At 51.6% G+C, this 22,122-nt stretch overlaps 1 protein-coding gene across 1 annotated transcript in view; it reads right to left on the reverse strand.

The window, feature by feature from the left end:
• The window catches only part of GALNT16 (polypeptide N-acetylgalactosaminyltransferase 16), an 88,772-nt gene that overhangs the window by 14,519 nt on the left and 52,131 nt on the right, over positions 1–22,122 (reverse strand). Inside the window, exons 3-11 of the mRNA XM_029950264.1 lie at positions 16,931–17,088; positions 14,167–14,265; positions 13,207–13,274; positions 12,434–12,499; positions 10,207–10,328; positions 7,893–7,980; positions 5,964–6,048; positions 5,562–5,665; positions 719–845 (exon numbers count right to left, since the gene is read on the reverse strand). Of these exons, the coding sequence (XP_029806124.1) occupies positions 719–845; positions 5,562–5,665; positions 5,964–6,048; positions 7,893–7,980; positions 10,207–10,328; positions 12,434–12,499; positions 13,207–13,274; positions 14,167–14,265; positions 16,931–17,088 (917 nt within the window). The remainder of the gene's footprint in view (positions 1–718; positions 846–5,561; positions 5,666–5,963; positions 6,049–7,892; positions 7,981–10,206; positions 10,329–12,433; positions 12,500–13,206; positions 13,275–14,166; positions 14,266–16,930; positions 17,089–22,122) is intronic.

Genomic DNA, 22,122 nt, shown 5'->3' on the forward strand with positions numbered 1-22,122 from the left:
GAGACAGGGGGACAGGAGTCAGACTCGTAAAAGGGACTTTTGCTTTTTTCTCTATATATGATATAAGGAGTAAAAAACACATATGTGGACAGATACATATATATAATATCTTGTGTTGGACAGTGAACACGCATTACAATTGTTTTTTAATTTTAAAAACAAATAAAAAAAGGCATGGGAGGAAGCAAACCAAAATTTTAGCTAGACTGGGGAGCCATTGCTACAAACAAGGGAACACAGGCCTGACAAGCCAAGACACTGTTCCCAAAGGGGGTGCTCATGACACTCTTCCCCACCTCCTTTCCACGCCCCCGTCCAAAAGAGCGGGTGATGGCTGGTCTCTATGACCTTGCCCACTTCCCCTTAAGACGAAGCACATCCTGTGGCTGGGGACATGGGTGGGCAGATGCTGACCGAGTCAGGGTCAGGACACGGCATCCATGACCAGAACTTGGGGCGCAGTGAGTGGAGGGTGGCTCCCAGTTAGTCATTGGGCCAGTTTTCCAATACACTCCTGGACAAAGAGAGTCAAGACCAGGGAGGCCTGGCAGCTACACTCGATTTCACCTTTCCACCCTTAAAAGTACCTGGAATCCCAAATTGGAGGGAACAAATGGGGAAACTGAGGCCTAGAGAGATGGGGTGGCTTCCCAGAGTCACACGAGTGACTGACTGGGCTGGAGTCTAGAAGCCCGATGCCCTGGGCACTGTGACCTACCTGATATAGGTGAGGGCATTGCCCTCAGGGAAGTTGTAGGGGTGCCGTTTCCTGAAGACGTGGCCCACCCGGCTGCAGGGCACGATCTCCAAGCTCCCACCGCACATCCACACCCTGAAGGAGAGCTCTGCGGGAGACAGCGGCCGTCAGGAGGGCAGGGCCCCTGGCAGGCCCCCACTGAAGGCCGGGAGCAGCTGGCCTCCTTGTCTTTGGTGTCTCCCTGAAGGCACGCGCTGGGCTCAGAGTTCCTTCGGCCATTTTCACGGGGTATGTTCATCCTTGAACATGCTCCTGACCGCTCACTCCATGCATGTGCACACCCCCGCCCCCATCACACACACCACACACACACACCCTCCACACACACGTCCCCTCTGCACATACTACACACTTACCCTCCACACATATACCCCACACATGAACTCCACACATGTCCACTCCATACACACCACACACACACACACACACACACACACACACCTTCCATACATGCCCTCCATACACACTGCCCACATCTGAGCCCTGGGAGAGGAAAGGGTTTTTTTTTTTGTTTTTTGTTTTTGTCTGTTTGGTTTGGTTTTTGTTTTGTTGTTTTTGTTATTTGAGAGAGAGAGAGAGAGGGAGAGAGAGAATCCTAAGCAGGCTCCACATTCAGTGTGGAGCCCAACACAGGGTTCGATCCCATGACCCCGGAACTATGACCCAAGAGTTGGATGCTCAACTGACTGAGGCACCCAAGTGCCCAGGTAGGGAACCCAGCTTTGAAGGAACACCAAGACCATGAGCAGAAGGAAACGTGAATCAAATGCAGCATCATTCCCAGCCTCTGACTGGAGAGCCCCATCCAGCCATTGCTAAGGAAGAAGGCATCTGCTCGTCAGTCAGCCCACGAGGCTGGAAAACCCACCACCAGCCAGGCCACGGCTGCCCTTTCTGGCCCCAGACCTCCCTCTTGGCGCAGGTGCTGTCCATTTACAGGCTACTACTGGCCCTCCTGAGACACGCGCCCCTTTGACAGTAGGGGGGATGCTGAATGAGGCTCTGCAGGTGACTATGGCCCCTCGTAGCCCTGGAGGATGATGTAAGAAGTGGTCATTCTGCTTCAGGAAGGGGAAGCTGCCTGCTCTGTTCTCTACTCGGCCATCGTCACTTCTGGCAAGGACTCGTCTTGGCAGCTTGCCAGAACCTCACATAATCTCTTCTGATGACTCTTCATATTAGCCCTGCAGCTGGACACCCTGTGACATTAAAACACCTCTTTCCTGCCCCAGAAAATACATAACCCTTGTTTGCTTGTTTGTTTTTAACTGAAAAAAAAAAGACCATTTTCTCATAAGTTCTAGTCTCGGTCCATCTCCCACTCCTCAGTTGGCCACACAGACACGGTCCCTGGCCAGCCCTGGGGGTTCTCACCCGCGCACATGGTCAGGGCCCAAGCCCCCTTGCTGTGACTAACACCCACCTCTGGCTAGACTGTGTGCAGCAGGCAACTCCCAGACGTAGGCCAGGGGCAAGAACTGGGCATATGGCACATCTGGACCGGTGCTCACGGCTGGCTATGCTAGTGGGCTTCCTAGGTCGGCCTGCAGACTGCCAGGCTTGTGTCCCGTCTCCTGGAATGAGCTCAGCAGCTATGATTTAGAACTAGGGACACATGTGGGGGACAGAAGAGCTACCTTCTAGTTCCATTTCTGCCAGGCTAACTCGGTTATGCTAGTGAAGTCGCTTCACCCCACCAGCCTGTACTGTCCATAATGATTGTCACTATCCACAATGCAGAAACCATCACCCATTTCCTGAGCACATACTCTGTGCCGTGCTCTTCATATCCCACGTCTAATTCTCACAGCACGCATTTGAAGCTAGTACTATTGTCCCCATGGCCTTTTTGTTTGTTAGTTTTTTTAAGTTTATTTATTCTTTTTAAGAAGGCTCCACACCCAACGTGGGGCTTGAACTCATGACCCTGAGATCAAGAGTCACATGCTCTACCGACTGAGCCATCCAGGCTCCCCTATCCCTACGTTCCTAATCAGGACTGGGAAACTCAATCATCTTAACCTCTCCAGGATCACCCAAATACTCTGTTGCAGAATTACAAAGTCAAGTTCACCCTTCGTCCAGCAAGCTGCACTGTTTGATCCAGATTCTTTGGTTCATTCAGCAACATTTTACTGGGCACCTGTTTATAATGTGGCCCACACTGTTTTAAAATCCTTACACTCTCATGGGTAGGAAACAGGAACTCACTAAAAGAAGAAACAAAATTACAGGCAGACAAGAACATGAGTAAAATTGATGGTAGTAAGTACAATGGAGACAAATGAAGCAGGTGGGGGCTGAAGAAGGGGGGGCTGAAGTGGGCTCAGTTTTCATTAGACTGATTGGGAAGTTATTACTCAGAATAGGACGATGGAGCTAAGGCCTGCAGGAGGTGAGGAAGCAAGTCACGTGGCTTTTAGGGGAGAAGCAGTCCAGACAGAAGGACCAGCAAGGACAAAGGGAGGCTGGTGAGAGAGGCAGGAGATGTGGGCAGAGCTGGCGGTATGCCATAGGGGAAGGGCACTTAAATGAGGACTTTGGGTTTGGCTGTCAGCGATGAGGGAGTCCTTACAGGGTCACCAGCAGATGAGCAGAGGGCTGGCACGATGGGACTGTCTTTTAAAAGGATCTCTAGGTGCGCCTGGGTGGTTCAGTCGGTTAAGCGTCTGACTTCAGCTCAGGTCATGATCTCACAGTTCGTGGGTTCGAGCCCAGTGTCGGGCTCTGTGCTGACAGCTCAGAGCCTGGAGCCTGCTTCAGATTCTGTGTCTCCCTCTCTCTCTGACCCTCCCCTGCTCACTCTGTCTCTCTCTGTCTCTCAAAAATAAATAAAATAAAAGGATCTCTAACGGGAATCCCAAGGTTTTCAGGAGTGCCACCTCCCCTTATGGTGACCTCTGGGCTCTCTGAGTGGACTCAGGAATGAGTCTCAGTTTGGGCATTTCCCTTCCTTCAACAAAGGAATAAAAGGAAAGGCCCACACCCGCCAGGGGCAGGCCTCTCCTGGCTCAAAACTGCTCCCAGCAGCTGAATATCTGAGCACCGTGGCTAGCCTAGAAAGCTCTTTGAATTTCTTCTAAGAAACAAAACCCTTCCCAGAAATACTCTGTGGTTCATCTTTCAAGTTCCCCAACCAGGGCGCCCTTGCCTCAGGCAGAGTGTGAAGTTAGCTATTTGATCAGTCACTTGTTTCTCTGTCAATCAGCAGCCTTAAAAAAAAAAAAAAAAAAAGACAAAAGAAAAAGGCTCCTGGATGCAGGAGAGACCATTTAGTTTCCCAGTCCTGAGTCTTTACAGGAAACTGGCTTTGCCAAAGCTCCCAGGGACACACAGGAGGCCGCTTGAGCCCAAAACATGTGAAAAGGAGGTCGGAATGGAAGGGTCAGTACACCCTAGTTCCCAGAATTTACTCCTCTAAAGGCCTGTCTGGAAACAGTTTCCAAGAGTAAGTTACAAAGGGAACATTCCACACCCGTTTCCACTGAAGTTGGTTTTGAGTTAGGATCCGGCCTGTGGCGAGCCCCACTGCTCTGCGTCCTGACGAGGGAGAGCAAAGAAAGACCTGCTCCTCACCTCCCAGAACCCCAGCGTTTGCTTTGATCCCACCTCACAACATTCAGGTGGTTCTGGTAGAGGCACCCCACACCCCGTCAGAGGTGGAGCATCCTGACTGCAATCTGGAAGGCAGCGTCCACCTCAGTTTTCCCACCTGGCAAATGGGTAAGACAACACCAGCCATATTTGCTCTGCAAGACACCTGGTCAGGATGAAGAAGGAATCAAAGGGCTTTGCAAAGGATTGGGTCACCGAGAGAGCAAGCACGGGAAACCCCTGCTCACTCCCCATCCTTCACCCCTGTCCCCTGCTGCCTGGGCCCACCACCGGGCTTCTACCTTGTGGGCTAGCAGGGTCAGTCAGAGCGAGGAGAGGGGACAGTGAAGGTGAGTGTTTGTCCCCCCACACCCTCTGCCTCGGAGCTGTGGGCTGGCTGCAGGTGCCCTAAGATCCCAGCTCCTGTTGGGGGGCACCCCCTCCCCATCTTTCAGAACTGAAGCCACCAGCCCAGCCCAGCCCAGTACTGTCCCTGCGGCTGACTGTATCTTGCCCGTGCTGTGGGAACAGGCTCTTTAGTAACCCCCTTGAATTACTCTTTGGGCGTTCCATCTGTACCAGCCTTTACCTAACTGAACCACACTGGTGACCCTGGGGGTTTGCTTTCCTGCCGGAGCGAGAAGGCCCCCATCGCCCCATAAGTAATGGTAATGGCTGCCAGCACCACGCCATATATTTTTAACTCATCTCTCATTTAGTATTCCTACCAGCCTCTTGAGGAAACTGAGGCTTAGGCACGCTTTAACTTGTCCAGGGCCAAACAGCTTGCAGGTGATAGGGCCAGAATTTGCACCCTGGCCATCTGGCCCCATTACTTACATTTGACCACCAAACTCCATGGTGCCCCCCACGCCCGGCTCTTCTGGAAGAGAAGTGGCTGCATGTTGAAGCTTCAATCCAGGCTATGCCGGGAGGTTCTTTCACACACGTCTAGCCACGTGGCCACAGTCTCCCCCTGACCACCTAGATCTCTCTGTTTACCAGCTATGTGGCTCTGGACAAATTACTTAACCTCTCTGTGCCTCAGTTTCTTTATCAGCAAAACGGAGATATAATAGTACTTACCTCAGATTGCTGTGAGGTTGTGAAGATGAAACAAATTAATATGCTTAGAACAGGGCCTTATGCATAGAAAGTGCCTGGACAGGTTATGTATTATTATTATTGCTATTGTTATTTTCCAACTTACCAAAATTCTCTCCCCCCCAGATGTCCATCTGGGCATCATACTTTCCCAGGTGGTTAAACCAGGACTTGTCGATCACGAAGATTCCTCCAGCTATGACGGGCGTTCTGGGAGCAAGGAGAGGAGAGAGGCAATGCATGCGCTGGAGAAGCTGGAAACCCTTCTAGATGGTTTTGGAACCACAGGCCATTTGCCCCGCAATCCCCTGCTTGCAGAGTCACAGGGGCAGGATGCCTGGCCAACTCCCTGGCCTCTGTCCTCTCTGTCCCTGGGACCCAGAACCGAGTCAGCACTTAGATTGTGTACCCTCAGGAGCTCCCGCAACTGAAATGGCACCCCAGCAGCCTCCCAGGGCCCCAACCCAGGGAAGGACTGGGTCTCTGCAGAGCCCACAACTGCACTGACCTTATGGGCTTGGTGGGGTCCGTCCGGGCAATCTTCTGCTCAAGAGGGATCTGCTCCCACTTGAAATGCAGGCTCCAGTCAAATCCTAAGGGACAGAGCAGGGTGAGGACAGAGCTCAGGGCAGAGCCCGCTGGCGGCTTCTCACTCTTCCAGCCCTCGAGTCTCCCTTGATCAAGGCTCAGCTCACAGAGGGCCCGGGGCAGTTCATGCAGTCATTCCTTCGCTCAGAATGAGACCTGTCCCTGTCTTCACTGAGTTATAATGTACTGGGAAAGACAGAGACTACAAAGGCAAATCAATAAAAGGATAATGTGCCAGTCAAAGAGAAAATGTGCTAAAAAGAAAGGTAAAAGAAAAGAAAAGAAAAGAAAAGAAAGAAGGAAGGAAGGAAGGAAGGAAGGAAGGAAGGAAGGAAGGAAGGAAGAAAGAAAGAAAGAAAGAAAGAAAGAAAGAAAGAAAGAAAGAAAGAAAGAAAGAAAGAAAGAAAGAAAGAAAAGATAGGTATCCATGCTATTTTAGTAAGGGTAGTCAGGAAAGACTCCCTAATGAAGTAATATTTGACCTGAATGAAGGACTGATACATGGGAATTCCATTTGGGGGAACAGCAAATGCAAAGGCCCTGAGGTGATTTTCCTAAAGGAGAAATGCTTGGTTCTCTTCAGATTTCCACTCAACTCCCAAGATCTAAGGAACTGTTATATCCATTTTTTGGTAGTCTGAGCCCCAAATAGGAAAACACACTGCCCACTAGCTCCTAGGAAGAGATTCTCTAGTGCAGCCTGTCCAACAGAACTTTCTGCAATGATGGTAATGTTTTATATGTGCAGTGTTCAATATGGTAAGCAGTAGCCACATGCAGTTACTGAGCACTTGAAATGTGGCCAGTGCAACTTAGGAAGTGAATTTGAATTTTATTTATTTTTAATTATTTTAAATGTAAATAGCCAAATATGGCTATAATTTTGAACAGCACAGCTCTGATGTCTAGCCCAGAGCTGTCCAAAAGAAATATGATGCAAGCCAGAAATGCAAGCCATATATGTAATTTAAATTTTTCTAGTAGCCATATTCAAAAGTAAGAACATATGAAATGAATTTGAATAATACATTTAGTGCAATCTATCCAATGTTTTCATTTCAATGTATAATCAAGAGAAAAAAATCACTAAGGAGATACTAAAAAAATTTTTTAAGGTTTATTTATTTTTGAGAGAGAGAGAGACAGAGTGCAAGCAAGGGAAGGGCAGAGAGAGAGAGAGAGAGAGAGACAGAATCTGAAGCAGGCACCAGGCTCCAAGCTGTCAGCACAGAGCCCCATGTGGGGCTCGAACCCATGAACTGTGAGATCATGACCTGTACCAAAGTTGGATCAGTCACTTAATGGACCGAGCCACCGAGGCACCCTGTGAGGAGGTATTTTACATCCTTTCATACTAAGACTTTGAAACTCAATGTGTACACTTGCAGCACATCTCAATTCAGACTGGTCACATTTTAAGAGCTCAGTAGCCAAATGTAGCTAACAGCTAACTGTATTAGACAGCCCGGGTCCACACCACCGCCAGTTGTACATATTTGAATTCATGCAAGGGCAAGGGCTCCCCTCCCCTACCCCTAAGACACTGTCATATCAGGCCTTCTGCCAGGACTTGTGGCCATGGTCCCTGGGCTGGCAGCACTGGGGAAGGATGTGTCGGTGTTTGAGGGGAGGAAAGACAAAGACTAGCTTGGTGCTCTCACTGGTTGTGCCAGAGGGCTTTGTCCCCAACCTCAGGACTCTCCACTATCCCTTTCCGTTTGCTGGAAGTAAGGGGGAGGAGTGAGGTGCTCCTGCACACCAGGGAAGAGAAGCACCAAACCCAGGATTTTAGGTTGCCCTCGCCTGCCTCCTCCAAGCCTGCAGCCCCTCCCCCGGGAGCCGGACCCACCTCCGCGAAGATCAGCAGATGCAGCAAGGTAGGCAAAATTATCCAGACTGATGACATCGATGATGGGGCTCACCACGCGGGTGTGGTCCTAGGTGAGGAATGAGAGATGGTGTGAGGCCAGGGACTCTGTGAAGAAAGGCCCAGCCACCTGCTCTCCGAGGCGTGGGGCACTCAGCCCTTCCTGCAGGACATGTCAGGTTCTTGGGAGCCCGTCCTGCACCATCACATCCAGGCTCCTGGAAGGTCCCACCTAGGTCCCGTGGGCACAATGCTCTCCCAGGCTCTTCTCACACCACATTGAGCCCGGCTGGGATCTCACCTCCTCAATGAAGCCCTGCCTGATTGCAGCAGGCTGAGGATTTCTTCCTCTTTTGAGCTGTCCTTACAATTACAGTCCAGACAATTCCTGGGGCCCTGAATCATGTGCTGCCTGAGGTGGCTCCTCCGTTGCTGGTGTGAACTGTTCTTCTATTAACTGTCATCCACCTTCGTACATGTTTGGGTTGGGTCTTTCCAACGGGACCACCAGCAGCTCGAGGCCAGGAACTCCGTGGTCCCTGTGCAACCTAGGTGTCACTCTCTCATGTCACATCCACTTCAAGGATCTTTTCATCCTCCTAGACAAAAACCCACCTCCACTGCTGGGTAATGTCAATTTTACCCAAGTTTGTTTTGGGGGGGGTAGTGGTATTGGTGGGTAATGTCATATACTTTGTGCAAAACTATCACCTGCTTCAGCCTTCTCTTCTTTCTCCCTCCATGGAGGAACACAGAACACAGCCTCTTCTCTTGACATCCTTTGTCCACAGCTTGGAACCCAGCCCTGCCGCTCAGTTCACACCCCATCTCGGGACCACGAAAGCCTGGGAGGAGGCGGAGCAGGGGAGGCCACCCATGGTTTCTCACAGAGCTCTGTGGGGGCCTGGCCTTCTCCTTTTTAAAGACTCTTTTGTTCTGAGATCTAATTCACATTTTTCTAACGATTTTATCAGCCATAATTGACATGATAAAATTCACCATTTTAAAGTGTATGCTTTGGTGGCTTATAGTATAGTCACAAGATGGTGCACTCATCACCCCTACCTAATTCCAGAACATTTTCATCAACCCCAACAAGAAACCCTGTTAGCAGTCACTTCCCATCCTCCTCTCTCAGTCCTAACAACCACTAATCTCTCTATTTCTACGGCTTTATTTTATTCTAGACATTTCCTATCAGTGGAATCATATACCACGTGGCCTTTTGTGACCTGCTACTCTCACTTATGGAAACATTTTTATCCTGTTTGTGGCACGTATCAGCACGTCAATCTTTTTTACAACTGAGTAATATCCTATTGTATGGCTAGCTCATGTTTTGCTTACCCATTCATCAGTTGACAGGATTTGGGCCATTTCTACAGTTTGGCTATTCCGAATAATACTGCTTTGAACACTCCTGTCCCAGTTTTTGCATGGAGATGTTTTCATGTCTCTTGGGAGTATACCCGGCACTGGAAGGCCCCTCTGGTCCTTTCGAGGAACTGCCAGACTGTTTTCCAAAGTGGCTGCACCATTTCACCTTTTCACAGCACGGAGTGAAAAGGCTGTTAGTTCTGCACACCCTCGCCGGCACTTGTTACTGTCTATTCTTCAGTGACAGCCACCCTGTAGGTATCCAGTGGTGTCTGACTGTGGTTTTGACTTGCATTTCCCTCAAGTCTTATTAATGTTGAGCATCTTTTCTTTCTTTCTTTTCTTTTTTTTTTTGAGCATCTTTTCATGTGCTTGTTGGCCATTTGCGTATCTGCCTTGAAGAAATGTCCATTCAAATCCTTTGCCCATGTCTAAGTTGGGTTGTCTTTTTATGGTTGATCTATAATCACCTCATCCTACGCTTCATCTGTCCTACCCTTGCCATTCTAGCGAACAGCTGGCACGTGGTAAGGGCCCCCTGCTCTCACCTCTTTATGAGAACACCATCTCCCCTCCTTCCTTCTCAGCCTTCCCAGCCTTGACCCACAGATGCCCCCCTGCCCCTGCACAGGGCCCGCCTCCCCCAGGAGGAAAACAACACCTTTCAGAATAGGAGCTTTATAGCTCACTCATGCTCTCATCCCAATGAATTCTTACAACAACCCTGTGAGACAAATATCACAATTACCCTCATTTGCAGAGGAGAAAGCTCGATAACATGAAGTCATTCTGGAGGAGGCAGACTCCTTAGGCCCCTACTTGCCTGTCCAACTGCAAAGACTGTTCACATGCCCTCATGCCAAGAACATGGCGGGCACGGCCCAAGGGACAGAGATCCTGTAGGGACAGACGGACTCACCTCCTTTACCCGTTGTAGCATAGGCTGCAGCCACTCGGTGTTCACCTCGCAGTGGCTGTCCAGAAAGGTGAGGACAGCAGCTGTGGCCACATCAGCCCCACGAACTCGGGACCGGATTAGCCCTGCGATGGGAACGGACAGGGGTTGGTACTGGGACTGGGCCATCCCTACCGTCCCTCATAAGTCTCAGGGCTCTGCACCCTTCAGGGGCCAAGGCTCCCTCGGATTGATGTCTACTTTGTATTTGTTTATTTCCTTCCTTGCTCTCCTTTCATCCACCTGTCAACCATCGTTACTCAAGGTCATTCTGAGTGTCCTCTGTGTCCTCTGTGTCCCAGACACTGTTCTGGGCTCTGGGGACCCGCGGATGCAGTCAGTTTAGCAAATGCCAAGTGCAATAAAGTGTGTTTTAGTACCAGAAGAAAACCAGAAACCAAAACTCTTTCTCCCCTAACCCCGAGGACTTCAGGGCAATCCCCTTCAGTTGCACCATCATGTTTGACATGGCTAGAATCTTCTAGACTAAGACAGGCCAGAGTTTAATGGCAGTCCCTTCATTCATTCACCTGAAGCATGTTATTTAACTTCTCCCAGTCTTGGTTTTCTTATCTGGAAGTTTCTGGGAGATTAACCCCTGCCTGTCCGGGAGAGTGCGTGGTGTCCAGGATGCCTACCCATGCTAGATTCTGCTCTGCTCCACCTCTACCCCCAACAGTCTTGCCCATGGGTCACCAACTGTCAAAGAATGGCCTTGCTTCTGGCAGCTCCCTGGTCAGGGCTAGGGACTGTTCCTGGTTAGGAGAGAGAGGGCCCAGCTGATCCCGCCGACAGAGTGGGCACGGGTGCCCTGTGAGCTGTGAAGATAGCAGGGTCCCACTCTAAGAGCTCAGATTGGAGAGACTTCCCTGGCCATACCTCTGCCCTGTACTTGGCCTCTTCCATCTGACTATCCATCCATCTGTGCAAAAACCCATCTGTCCCTTTCACTCCACAGGAAGCTAGAAAACACTTAATCAAAAGTTTACAGCTGTGTGGGGCACATGCCCCAGGAAACAATATATTCCTAGGCCTAAAGGTACCTACAGCCCAGTGGTTGGTAGAAGTTTCTCTCTGGCCTCTTCCATGCCAGTTAGAAGGTCTCCTTAGTCTGATGCGTCTTTCTTAATTACACCTCTCATCTCTCTCTCTCTCTCTCTCTCTCTCTCACTCTCTCTCTTTCTCTAACCTTTAGCGGCTCCCTCCTACCTGTCTTATCAAGTCAAAATGCCTTTCTCTGGCTTCTCCTCTTCTATCTATCCTCACCCCACCCCTTCCCCTGCTGACCAGGCCCAGACTCTCCCTGGCAGGGGGGAGGTGAGGGAGGTTAAGGGTGGCGTCCCTGCTCCAGGTTGGAATTCTGGCTCCGCTACCCATTACCCTGGGCATATTACTGAACCTCTTGAGCAAAGCAGAGACAGTGGGTTGTTATGTGGAGTGAACGTGAGAACGCAGGCAGGCAACGTGGATGTCGGCTATGGGTGTGGGCTCAGGAAGAGGGCTGTTAGCATCACGTGTGCTGCTGCCTCACCAACGCCTGTGGCGGCAGTGTCCTCGAGCTTGGTCCCACTCCCCCATCTCACAACGCCCTCATCCAGCCAAGGTCCACCCCCAGGCCCCTCCCCTCTCCTGCGGTCTCCATTCTACCCCCACATAATCATGAGCAGCCTTTCCCTGAGGTAGATTCTGACTCTTTGGCCTTACAAGACGCTTTCTGAGGGCAGGGACCATGGTTTATACTTCAAAGGAGCTATAAAGTGCCTCCCAGAGTGCCGTGTGCAATCCTATGTACAATCCTATGTGCTCCAAACCCCCTCTGGATTGGAAGTGAGGTTATATCTGCCTGATACTGTCTGCTGACTTTCTCAAAGCATTTCCACATGGTCTATCCCATTTAATCCTTACAACAGCCCTGTAAGGCAGAAAGGGTGCTATTATCGACTCCATTTCTCAGAAGAGACAACCTAGGCAGCCAGAAGTAGAGCAACTTGCCTACAGTCATGCTGTGGCAGGGGCTGACCTGAGAGAGTAGAAAGAAGCATCTTTCCACAAGCCTTGCTCCTGGCCACCTGGACCACGCCACGGCAAGAGCGTGCCAGCCTAGAGTGACATGGCACCAGGAGGGAGTGGGGAGGTGGGGAGGTCTAGGCCAAAACAGGTCTGTGGTGACACCTCGGATTCAAGAACTTACCTTCCCGCCGATCATTGCGCAGGCACTTGACCTTGGGGATCCTGGTCAGGAGCAGACAGTCTTCAGCTAAAGATCAGGAGAAGGAAGCAAGCTCATTCAGATATGGGGCATCAGGCCACAGGGGTTTGGTCACCCCTGGAACTGCCCTGAAGGTGCCCCGTGGCAAGCCCAGGGAAGGGGCTGGGGGTGGGGAGACATGCGGGACCATGGTCACCTCTAATGGCCAAAGGATTGCCCTGTGCCCCACTCCCAGACCAGACGGAGGGATATCTGTACTCATGGGATTACCCCCCAGGGGGCGCCAGAGAGCACAAGTAGGTCACCAGGCCAACACCAGCGTAGCCACACTGAAGGGACCACCCCCAGCATACTGGCAGTTGTAAAAACAAAGGATGCTGCTGATGTTGCTTAGATTGTTTAAAAATGTCATCCCAGTGGTGTCCCATCAAAACAATAACACTGGCTGGCTCGGTAGGTGGGCCAGGGACTCTTCTTCACCACGTCATGAGTTTGAGCCTCACTTTGGGTGTAGAAATAGAGATGACTTAAATAAATACATAAACTTTAAAAAACAGAACAAAACAAAACGCCACTCTTTCCCCTCCTTTGGCACCTGGGATCAGAGTCAGCGAGGACACCCAGAAAAGACCAAAGATCTGGCTGGGGGCAGATGTCTGCCTGTGATGTCCAGGGTGACCTCCAGAGGGCTTGCGTCCACCTTCCGGGGCAAGGAGGGTTTGGAGGGATGTGAAAAACAGAATGTGGAAACTTACGATCTGAACTGAAGTCATCCACTAAAATGATCTCCTGGATCAGGCTGGCTGGAGTTCGGTTCAGGACACTGGAGCGATGGGGACAGAGAAGCCTCAGGGCCCGCCTTCCATTAACCCCTCTTTGCCACAGAGCTCCCCCATCACCCAGGTTGGTGACCGGCACACGGGCCACCGGCCGCTGCTTGCAAACCTTCTGGGCCCTGAGCAGCGGCTGAGGAGTAATGTTCCTCAAGGTTCTTCCGAGGACCCGGCTGCCCCTGCTGCCTGGACCTGCAGGCACTGGGGACCTGTGCCAGGTGGGTTGTGGGAACTGCTCCAGTGTAGACGTGACCTGTAGCTGGTCTGACCGATTAGACTTAACAAGCTGCCCTGAGGGCAATGCACAGCTGGACCCCAAGCTCCTTCTGGCCTGATGGGCTGGCAGGGATGTTCTCAGGGAACCCCTTTCCCACTTCCCTTCCCATCGTCCTTCTTCCTCCACCCCCTGGGGAAACAAACCCATGCTTTATAACCCCTTGAATACACTGCACATTCCTTTCCAAATCCTATTCTCATTAAAGAAACAGGGTGAGTCAGAGTTAAACTGGACCACAGGGCCAAGTTTAGGAGGACAGAGGGGCACCTCCCTCTGAATCCCTGACAGACACCTACTGGGCTGCCATCCATCCACCTGAGGCTTCACGTCCATCCCTGCCTCCCTTAGCTCCTCACCCTAGAATTTTAACCCTTGTACTGGGGACCTGGCATTGTGTTTGTGCATCTCCATATCAGTTGGATTTCTGGGTTCTCCCAGCCCCAGCTTCTCAGAAGGATGGTATTCCCCATCCCAGTGGCTGCGGTCTTCATGCTGCCTGGCCCCATACCTTGTTTCAATGTGCACCCCTGCCAGGGGCTTGGCAGATCTCCCTGAGGCCTTGGGGAGCAGCACCGCTGAGCTGAGAGTCCCAAGGGGTGGCTTACCTCTTCACTGTGCGCAGGAGGGTGGAGCGGGCCTCATTGTGGAAGGTGATGATGACGCTGGTGGCCGGCAGGTCCGCGGAGTAAGACACAGAGGGGCAACTGAGAATAGAGCACAGAGGTCAGAGGGCACTGGAGAGCATCCTCAGGGCCGACTTGAGGCTTCTCTCTGCCTCCTGGAATACCTCTGTGGGATCGGGAAGGCCAGCCAAAGCCACAGGGAAGCCACAGATTGGGGCACCTGCCCAGACCCGATCACCTTTGCCAAAGACCTAGAAGTGGTGTTTAGGAGGGCTCTGGCCCCACCATGCGTGAGCAGCGCTCCAGGCCCCAGCCGGGGCCAGCAGACAGGATGCCCTGCCTGATGGAGACAGACAAAATGGGGGAGAGGAAGAGACAGCCTCTGTTTTGTGTCTGGCGCCTGTAACTTCTTTCTCCTGGCTCACAATCTTTGTAGGATCTGGAGAGGAATCACCCCCATTGTGCCTGCATGTGACTCCCCCCTTCTCACTGCCCACAGCAGGCCGGTGACACTGGGCAGGGGACCAGCCTCCCTCCTCCTGGGCCTTGGACTCCTGGAGCAGACAGAAGCGCGCCCCCCCCCCCCCGGCAGCTCCAGGCTCCCCATCTCTGGCTCACACCACATTTTTAGCCATTGGCTTCCCCTCCTCAGGAAAAGGAATTAAGACAATCCATTCCCACTAGCCTTCATCCCTGTCGCTTCTTCAAACGCTTTTCTTCATGTTCCTGGGGCCAGCGGGCAGGCAGCTGGGTTACATGGCAATCTTCTTTATTACAATTGCTCTCTGACTATTCCAGCAGTGACTATTTTTTATTCCAGCATTCATTCCATGGACAGCAGCTTACAGCTGAATTCCCAGGCCCGTTTTCTGCCCCGCAGAGCAGGCTGGGTCAGACAGGCAGGAAGGAGTTCCACCAGACTGGACCCTCATGGGAGGAATCCTGAGAGGCTCTAAAATAATTCTCCTTGAGAAGCAGTGTGGGGAGTAGGCAGGGTGGAGGGGTAGGCAGACTCACCCCTGCCCCTTGAGAAGCCAGGCTTCCCAAGTGCCTCTTCCCAGAGGCATGTGGGTTCTGGGGGTGGGGGTGGGCTTGGCCTGCTGAGTTGGGGAGTGCTGGAAGAAGCAGCCATCTCCTGGGTGCCTGGTCCCCCAGCACTGGCCTCTAGGGGCCCAGGTCTCTGACTGTGAACCCTAACTATCCTGTGCCCAGGAAGAAGAGTATCTGGTTAATGGTGCCCATTCTTCACCTGAAAGTGGCCAACCTCCCCATACCCCTCCTGGAGGGTGGACTTGACCTCCTCCCCATTTGCCCTCTCCAACCCTTTCCACTCTGCATTTCTCTGGGATTAAAAAAAAATCTTTTTAATGTTTATTAATTTTTTGAGAGAGACAGACAGTAGGAGCAGGGGAGGGGGAGACTGAGAAGGAGACAGAGGGTTGGAAGCAGGCTCTGTGCTGACAGCAGAAAGCCTGATGCGGGGCTTGAACCCACAAACTGTGACATCATAACCTGAGCCAAAGGCAGATGTTTAACCAACTAAATAACCCAGGCGCCCCTCTCTGGGATTTTTAACTATGATTATGGTGATAAATCTGGCTCCTAGGAACCTCTGAAGATGTTTCTTCGGTGCCTATGTGTTGAGTTCAGGGCTGGTGGGGTTTTCTTTGTGATGCTGGTAGGTCTGTCCTCTCTGGGCTCTCTGTTCCCCTTGAGGGGGGGTGCCCTAGATTGGGGTTGGACTAGGAAAATGTCCAGCTTTGCCCATGATGGTCACTCCACACTGCAGGCACAAGTGGTCAGCTCTAACAGGCCTGTGCTGACCTGTCTGCACAGAGCCCAGAGGAAGCCCCCAAACCAGCCTGGGTTGGCAAGGAGCCTTCCCTGGAGGAGAGGACACTGAGGGGAGTTGTGAGGGTGCAGGTGGTGGGGAGAGGGGGTTCAGGTGGAGGAAACAGCACGTGCCTAGACAGGGAGAGGGGCAGGAGGGTATCAGACATTAAGTGTTAGCAGACAAGGGACAGAGGCTGGGGGTTGGCAGGGGTGCCTTGCACTTCAGGGTGAGGAGCTCTGACTGTCCCCATAGGGGAGGGTGGGAAGAGGGGGCTGGAGGTGGTGACTATGATCTAGACAGGACCCATCAAAGGCCTGAACTACAAAGGGCGACTTGATGACTTGCCCTTAGGTCAGCGACTCCCATTGCGTGGAATCAGAGCAAGAATCATCATGGAAGGTGGCCTGGATCTGCTCTGGGGCCTTTCCCACCTACCACACTGGCAGAACTGAGGGCAAGGCTGGGAAGCGTTTCTGGAACTGCTGTGGAGGTGGGACAGCAGAGTGGGAAGAAGAGAAGGAGAGATGTGATGGGGGACAGCACTCCACTGTTTGCACAGTGTGGGCACGGTTGGTGGCCCCTCTTCACCTCAGGCACCTCCAGCAGGCTCGCCCACCCCCTCGGACCTCCCTGCGGTCCCCAGGCAGATCCCTCTCACTGGGACTCTGGACTGAGAGGCTGAGGGGTCTCCCCAGCCCCAGCTGAGTCTCCTGGACCTTCTCGGGCCCTCAGGAGGTCAGTGAAACAGAAGAGTCAGGGTTTGAGTGTCTCAGTAACTAGACACTGAGTCTTCCGAGTGTCTGAGGAAACTTTTCTCATTTCTTAAATCCACGTGACCAAAAGGAAACAAACCAAGGGCTGTTGGCCCCTCCCTCTACCTTTTTTTCTCCATTGGCACAATGGACGCCATACCTGTAATGGCGGGTGTCCCGGATGGGCCGGTCAGGGCTCAGCTTGTCACTCTCTAGCTGGTTGAAGGCATGCTGCCTGTAAGGGTCCTCTCCGGCCTTCAGCTGCTTGGCTGCCAGGTATGCCTTCTCGTCAAAGCCTCTGGAGGGCGTTCCTGTCACCTGAGACAAAGGTCAGCATCAGAGAGGTCCCAGGCAGGAGCAAACAGCAGCCACTGTGTGGTCAGTGCTTACTACTAGCCCGGAGCTAACTGCATCGCCTCATTTGTCCCTTATCCCAACTCTGTGAGCAGGAGGTCGTTATTTTCCCCATTGTACAGACAAGCAAACTGAGGCTCAAGAAGTAAAAAACAGTGCCCCCATGTGTATAGGGAGTCTATGGGACCTCTCTGTACTTTTTGCTCAATTTTGTGTACCTACAACTGCTCTAAAAAAATTAAAAGAAATCTATTATTTTTGAAACCCAAGGTCAGAGCTAGTAGGTTATAGGTTCTGGATTCAAACTGGTTGTTCTGACCCTGAAGGTCATTCTCTTGATCAGTGCTCTTTGCTGGATTTGGAGAAGGTGATTCCCAAGATGGGGGGTCCTGAGGGGACCACCAAGCAAGCTGGAGGTTCCCAGGCAGGCTGCAGCTTCCTGGACATGAACTTGGGCCTGATACTGGGCTCGGCATGTAGGAAGTGCCTAATCAGTAAAACACCGAGAGCGTGGACTGGCTGCTGCACAGAGAATCCCTGTGAGGACAAGCAGGCCCCTCCGGGCTAGTGTGAGAGCTTCTAGAATGCAGATGCAATGATGCACCTTCTCGGGGACTCGTGTGTGCTGCTGAAATAGCCCCATGTCAGAGCTGCTGGCTCACTGGTGCTAAGTGCTGGGGGGAGTGACAGATGCCTTGGCCCAGCCTCTCTCCTCTTCGCCACACCCCACTGTGTGCTCTCAAAGTCCCCCCGTGAAAGACCTGAGGGAAGGACACATCTGAGATGAATGGATAGATAGATGGATCCTGACATCTCCTTATTTGAACCAAACTGCAGGCCGGACGTTTCCCAGGGTGCCTTAAAATATCACAACCGTGAGGCATCCCAACTGCAACCCTTCCGCCTAACCAGCAGCCTGGACGGGAGCTGTGGGCCCCCAGGTGAGGATCTGTCCATACATAGATTCTCTGCATGAAGACCCCGTCACAGGCCTAGCCCCAGAGGGATGGTCCCTGGAAGGCAGCCGGACCTGGGGAATAGGAGGGCAAGGTGTTGGGTGATGCTGAGAACATCCACAGTGGCCCAGGGCCTCCGTGTTCCCCTGGGAGCCCAGGGGACTTGAATCCTAGATGGGTAGGAGGTTGTCCAATTTTGGGAGTGAACACGAGAGGTCCTCTGTGTCCTCCCCCTGGAGAAGGTTGGGCGCTAACTCTACCCCCACCCTGGCTCCCTGCATCCTTCCCAGCACAGGTCAGAGAAATGGAAAGCAGCCTCCAGTTGATGGCCGAGGTAAAATAAAACAAAAACTGCAGAAAGCTCCCAGAGGGAGAGGATGCCACTTTATTATCCTGCAAGTCAACTATGGGAAATAACCGTGTTTATTTATTTAGGACTCTGGCCACTCTGTGGGCTCAGGAAACCTCTGAGCCCTCATCCCACACTCGCCCATCACCCAGTAAACATTTATTGAGAGTGGCCCATCCATCAGGCACTGGGACACCCCTCTGCACGTGCCAAGGCCCATCTGATCATTCATTCATTCAGGAGTGCTTGAATTCACTCACTCCTTCATCCAGCCACTCATTCATTCAGCAGAGCACCACTGGGCACTCCTGGGTGCCAGAAGGATGTAATCCTTTCCCCATCCCCAGGCAGCTGCCTTCCTGCCTCAGAGAATGTTGTGGAAGAGCATGGGCTCAGTCCTTTCAGGGCCTCAAAACTAAGCTAGACATCCTCAATGTTGTCCAGAAACACCTACTGCTCCCTCAGCAGACCCATCGCGTCTGATGCTCCAACCATCCTCCACTGTTAGACCCTTCACTTGTGAGCCACCTTGTGAAGAAGGGGAAACAGCCCCTGCTCCCTCCCAGAGGTCTTAGCTCTGCTTTCACGTTGACCCTGCATCTCTGGGGCTGGGAGCTGAAACATTAGTTGGCCCTGAGTCAGCCAAAGTGGAGGAGAAACTGAGGAAGGGTAGGACGTGACCTCTGAGGGGCCTTAATGTCCTCTATCCAGCGCCTCCCTGGCCTTACTCAGCAGACACCACCCAGAACTCTTCTACCTGGTATCTAATCCCAGTTCACACGTCCACATCCACAGCTCATTTCCTTTGGCCTTGTTCTTGGATCTTGAGACTTACAGACCTTTGATTGTCCCATGGGTACCTTTAATCCAACACCTCAAAACAAATTCCTCCCTGGTCACCAAAACTGCTGCTTCTCCTGCATCACCTTTTTGCAGAGGTGGGCAGGGCTGACCTCCTGGTCCTCTAAGTAACATGTCCAGGGGTCATCTCTGATATGCTCCCCCCGCCCTTGATGCTCTGCAGCCTGATGGAGATCCCTGCCCTGGGCACCTACAGCAGTGTCCTATAGGCATACCACTAGTGCTAAATTAACAAATATTTCCTGAAAGTCAGGTATGTGCAGACACTGTGGAAGAGGCTGGGAAGATAGAAATATACAAAAAGCAGTATGGACCCCGGGAGAGAAATCTAGGTGTCCTTGCTCCCCCACCCCATGCCAGACGTGGCCATGGAAGATGATGACGAGATCCCCACCCTCGAATTCAGATCACAGGTAGTTGGAGAATGGGCCAAGAACTCCATCCCACCCCAGCCCTGGCTGGAACAGTCCAGAGATGGCACATGCATCATGGATTGGTGACCAGCGATTGCTATTCTCCTTCTCCCCTCTTCTAAAGGGGAAGTGTGTAGCTGTTCTCCTGTTTTCCCACCCACACTGCTTACTAAGCACATTGGCGAGGGATAAATGCATCCTCTGGCTCTAGGTTGCAGGGCTATGAGGAGTTATATCTGGATCAGCCTGAGAGACCCAAGATCCTGGGCTTGGAGCCAGTTGGAGCCTCTGGATGGGAGGTGCACTGCTGTCCTTTCTGGAGGGGACCAAGGCACTTGGAGCTGTTTGTGGAATTCCTGTATCACGTAGCACTGATGTCTGTGCTTTCCTTCTCTCTCCTTTCCACTAGATGGTGAGCTCCCCACCTTTGGGCTCCCAGCACCTGGCACATAGTAGGTACTGAGTGGGTATCTGCTGAATAAAGGAACACAGGAATGAATGAACAAACAAATGAACAAATACCTAAATATTGTCCCTGCTCTCAAGTATAACCAACAGGGAGAAAAACACAGAGAACAAATGGGAGTCCTTGACACATCATGTGACCTTCAGTGGCTTTCACTCCCCCCAGGCACAGTGGCCCCGGACACTCTGTGAGGGGGGGCTCTGTTAACACTGGACTCAGGTTCTGCCATTGCTACCTTCCCAGCTCTGTTCTAGCCACACTAGCTTCCTTGTGTTCTTGGAGCCTGCCGGAACCCTTCCCCTCAGCCCCTCTGTTCCTTCTGGAAGGTTCTTCCAGATGTCTGCATGGCTCCCTCCCTCATCCCTCCGCAGGACGCTGCTCAAACCTTGCTTCGTTGGTGAGCCTTCCTCAACCACTACTTGTTGCGCCATGACCTCAGCCCCACCCTCACATTCCCTAACCTCCTCATTGTTCTATATTTCCTTACAGCACTTGGTGTCACCTGATGTTCTACATGTATTCTGCTTATTTCATCTTTTTGACTGCTTCTCCCCAAGAGAATATAAGCTTCACAAGGGCAGGGATCATCTGTTTTGTTTAGTGCTGGATCCCAACCCCCAGAACAATGCCTGTGTGATGGTAGGCTTCAAAATCAAAGGCTAATGAATACATGAGCGATGAACTATTGTGGTCTGACTCCTCCCTCTTCCCCTCTTACTCGTGCGTACTTGGCTAACACATTCATTGGAACCGAGATGGATCAAAGTCGGTGGCAGGGTAGTTTCTGCTTGCCTTGGGGATTTCCTTCCCACTCCAATCTCCTGGTGGGGCTGTTAATCACTGTCCTCCTGCCCCACCAACACCTCAGTCTCTACCACGGGGATACGCACAAGGCCCAGGTGAGTGCACTCCTGGACACAGGAATGGGTGAAGAAATCATCATTTGGCTCAGTTTGGGCCCATCATAATCCATCCTGAGAACTTTTTTTTTTTTAAGTTTATCTATTTATTTAGAGAGAAAAAGAATGTGCACAAGCACACAAGTGCAGGGAGGGACAGAGAGAGAGGGAGAGACAGAATCCCGAGCAGGGTCCTTGCTATCAGCACAGAGACCCATGCAGGGCTCGATCTCACCAACTGTGAGATCATGACCTGAGCTGAAATCAAGAGTCAGAGGCTTAACTGACTGGGTCATCCATGTGACCCCATCCTGAGAACTTTCTGTAAGATGCGCTCTTGGGGCACCTGGATGGGTGGTCCAGTTAGTTGGGTGTGTGACTTTTGATTTCAACTCAGGTCATGGTCTCCAAGTTCATGGGATCAGGCCCCACATTGGGTTCTGCACTGGCAGCATGAAGCCTGCTTGGGATTCTCTCTCACCCTCTTTCTCTGCCCCTCTCCTGCTCACACGTGTGTGTGTGTGTGTGTGTGTGTGTGTGCACGCTCTCTCTCTTTCTCAAATGAACATTAAAACAAACAAACAAACAAACAAACAAATACAATAGGCAGGTTAAATGTCATTACTACCCAAAGCAATCTACACATTCAATGCAATCCCCATCAAAATTGCACCAATATTCTTCTCAAAACTAGAACAAACTATCCTCAAATTCATATGGAACCACAAAAGACCCCGTTTAGCCAAAGTTATATTGAAGAAGAAAACCAAAACGGGAGGCATCACAATACCAGACTTCAGCCTCTACTACAAAGCTGTCATCATCAAGACAGTATGGTATTGGCACAAAAACAGACACATAGACCAATGGAATAGAATAGAGAACCCAGAGCTGGGCCCACAAATGTACGGTCAATTAATTTTTGACAAAGCAGGAAAAAGTATCCGATGGAAAAAAGACTGCCTCTTTAGCAGGTGGTGCTGGGAAAACTGGACAGCAACATGTAGAAGAATGAAACTAGACCAGTCTCTTACACCATACACAAAAATAAAAT

Source organism: Suricata suricatta, chromosome 9, assembly GCF_006229205.1.
Source record: "Suricata suricatta isolate VVHF042 chromosome 9, meerkat_22Aug2017_6uvM2_HiC, whole genome shotgun sequence".
NCBI lineage: Eukaryota > Metazoa > Chordata > Mammalia > Carnivora > Herpestidae > Suricata > Suricata suricatta.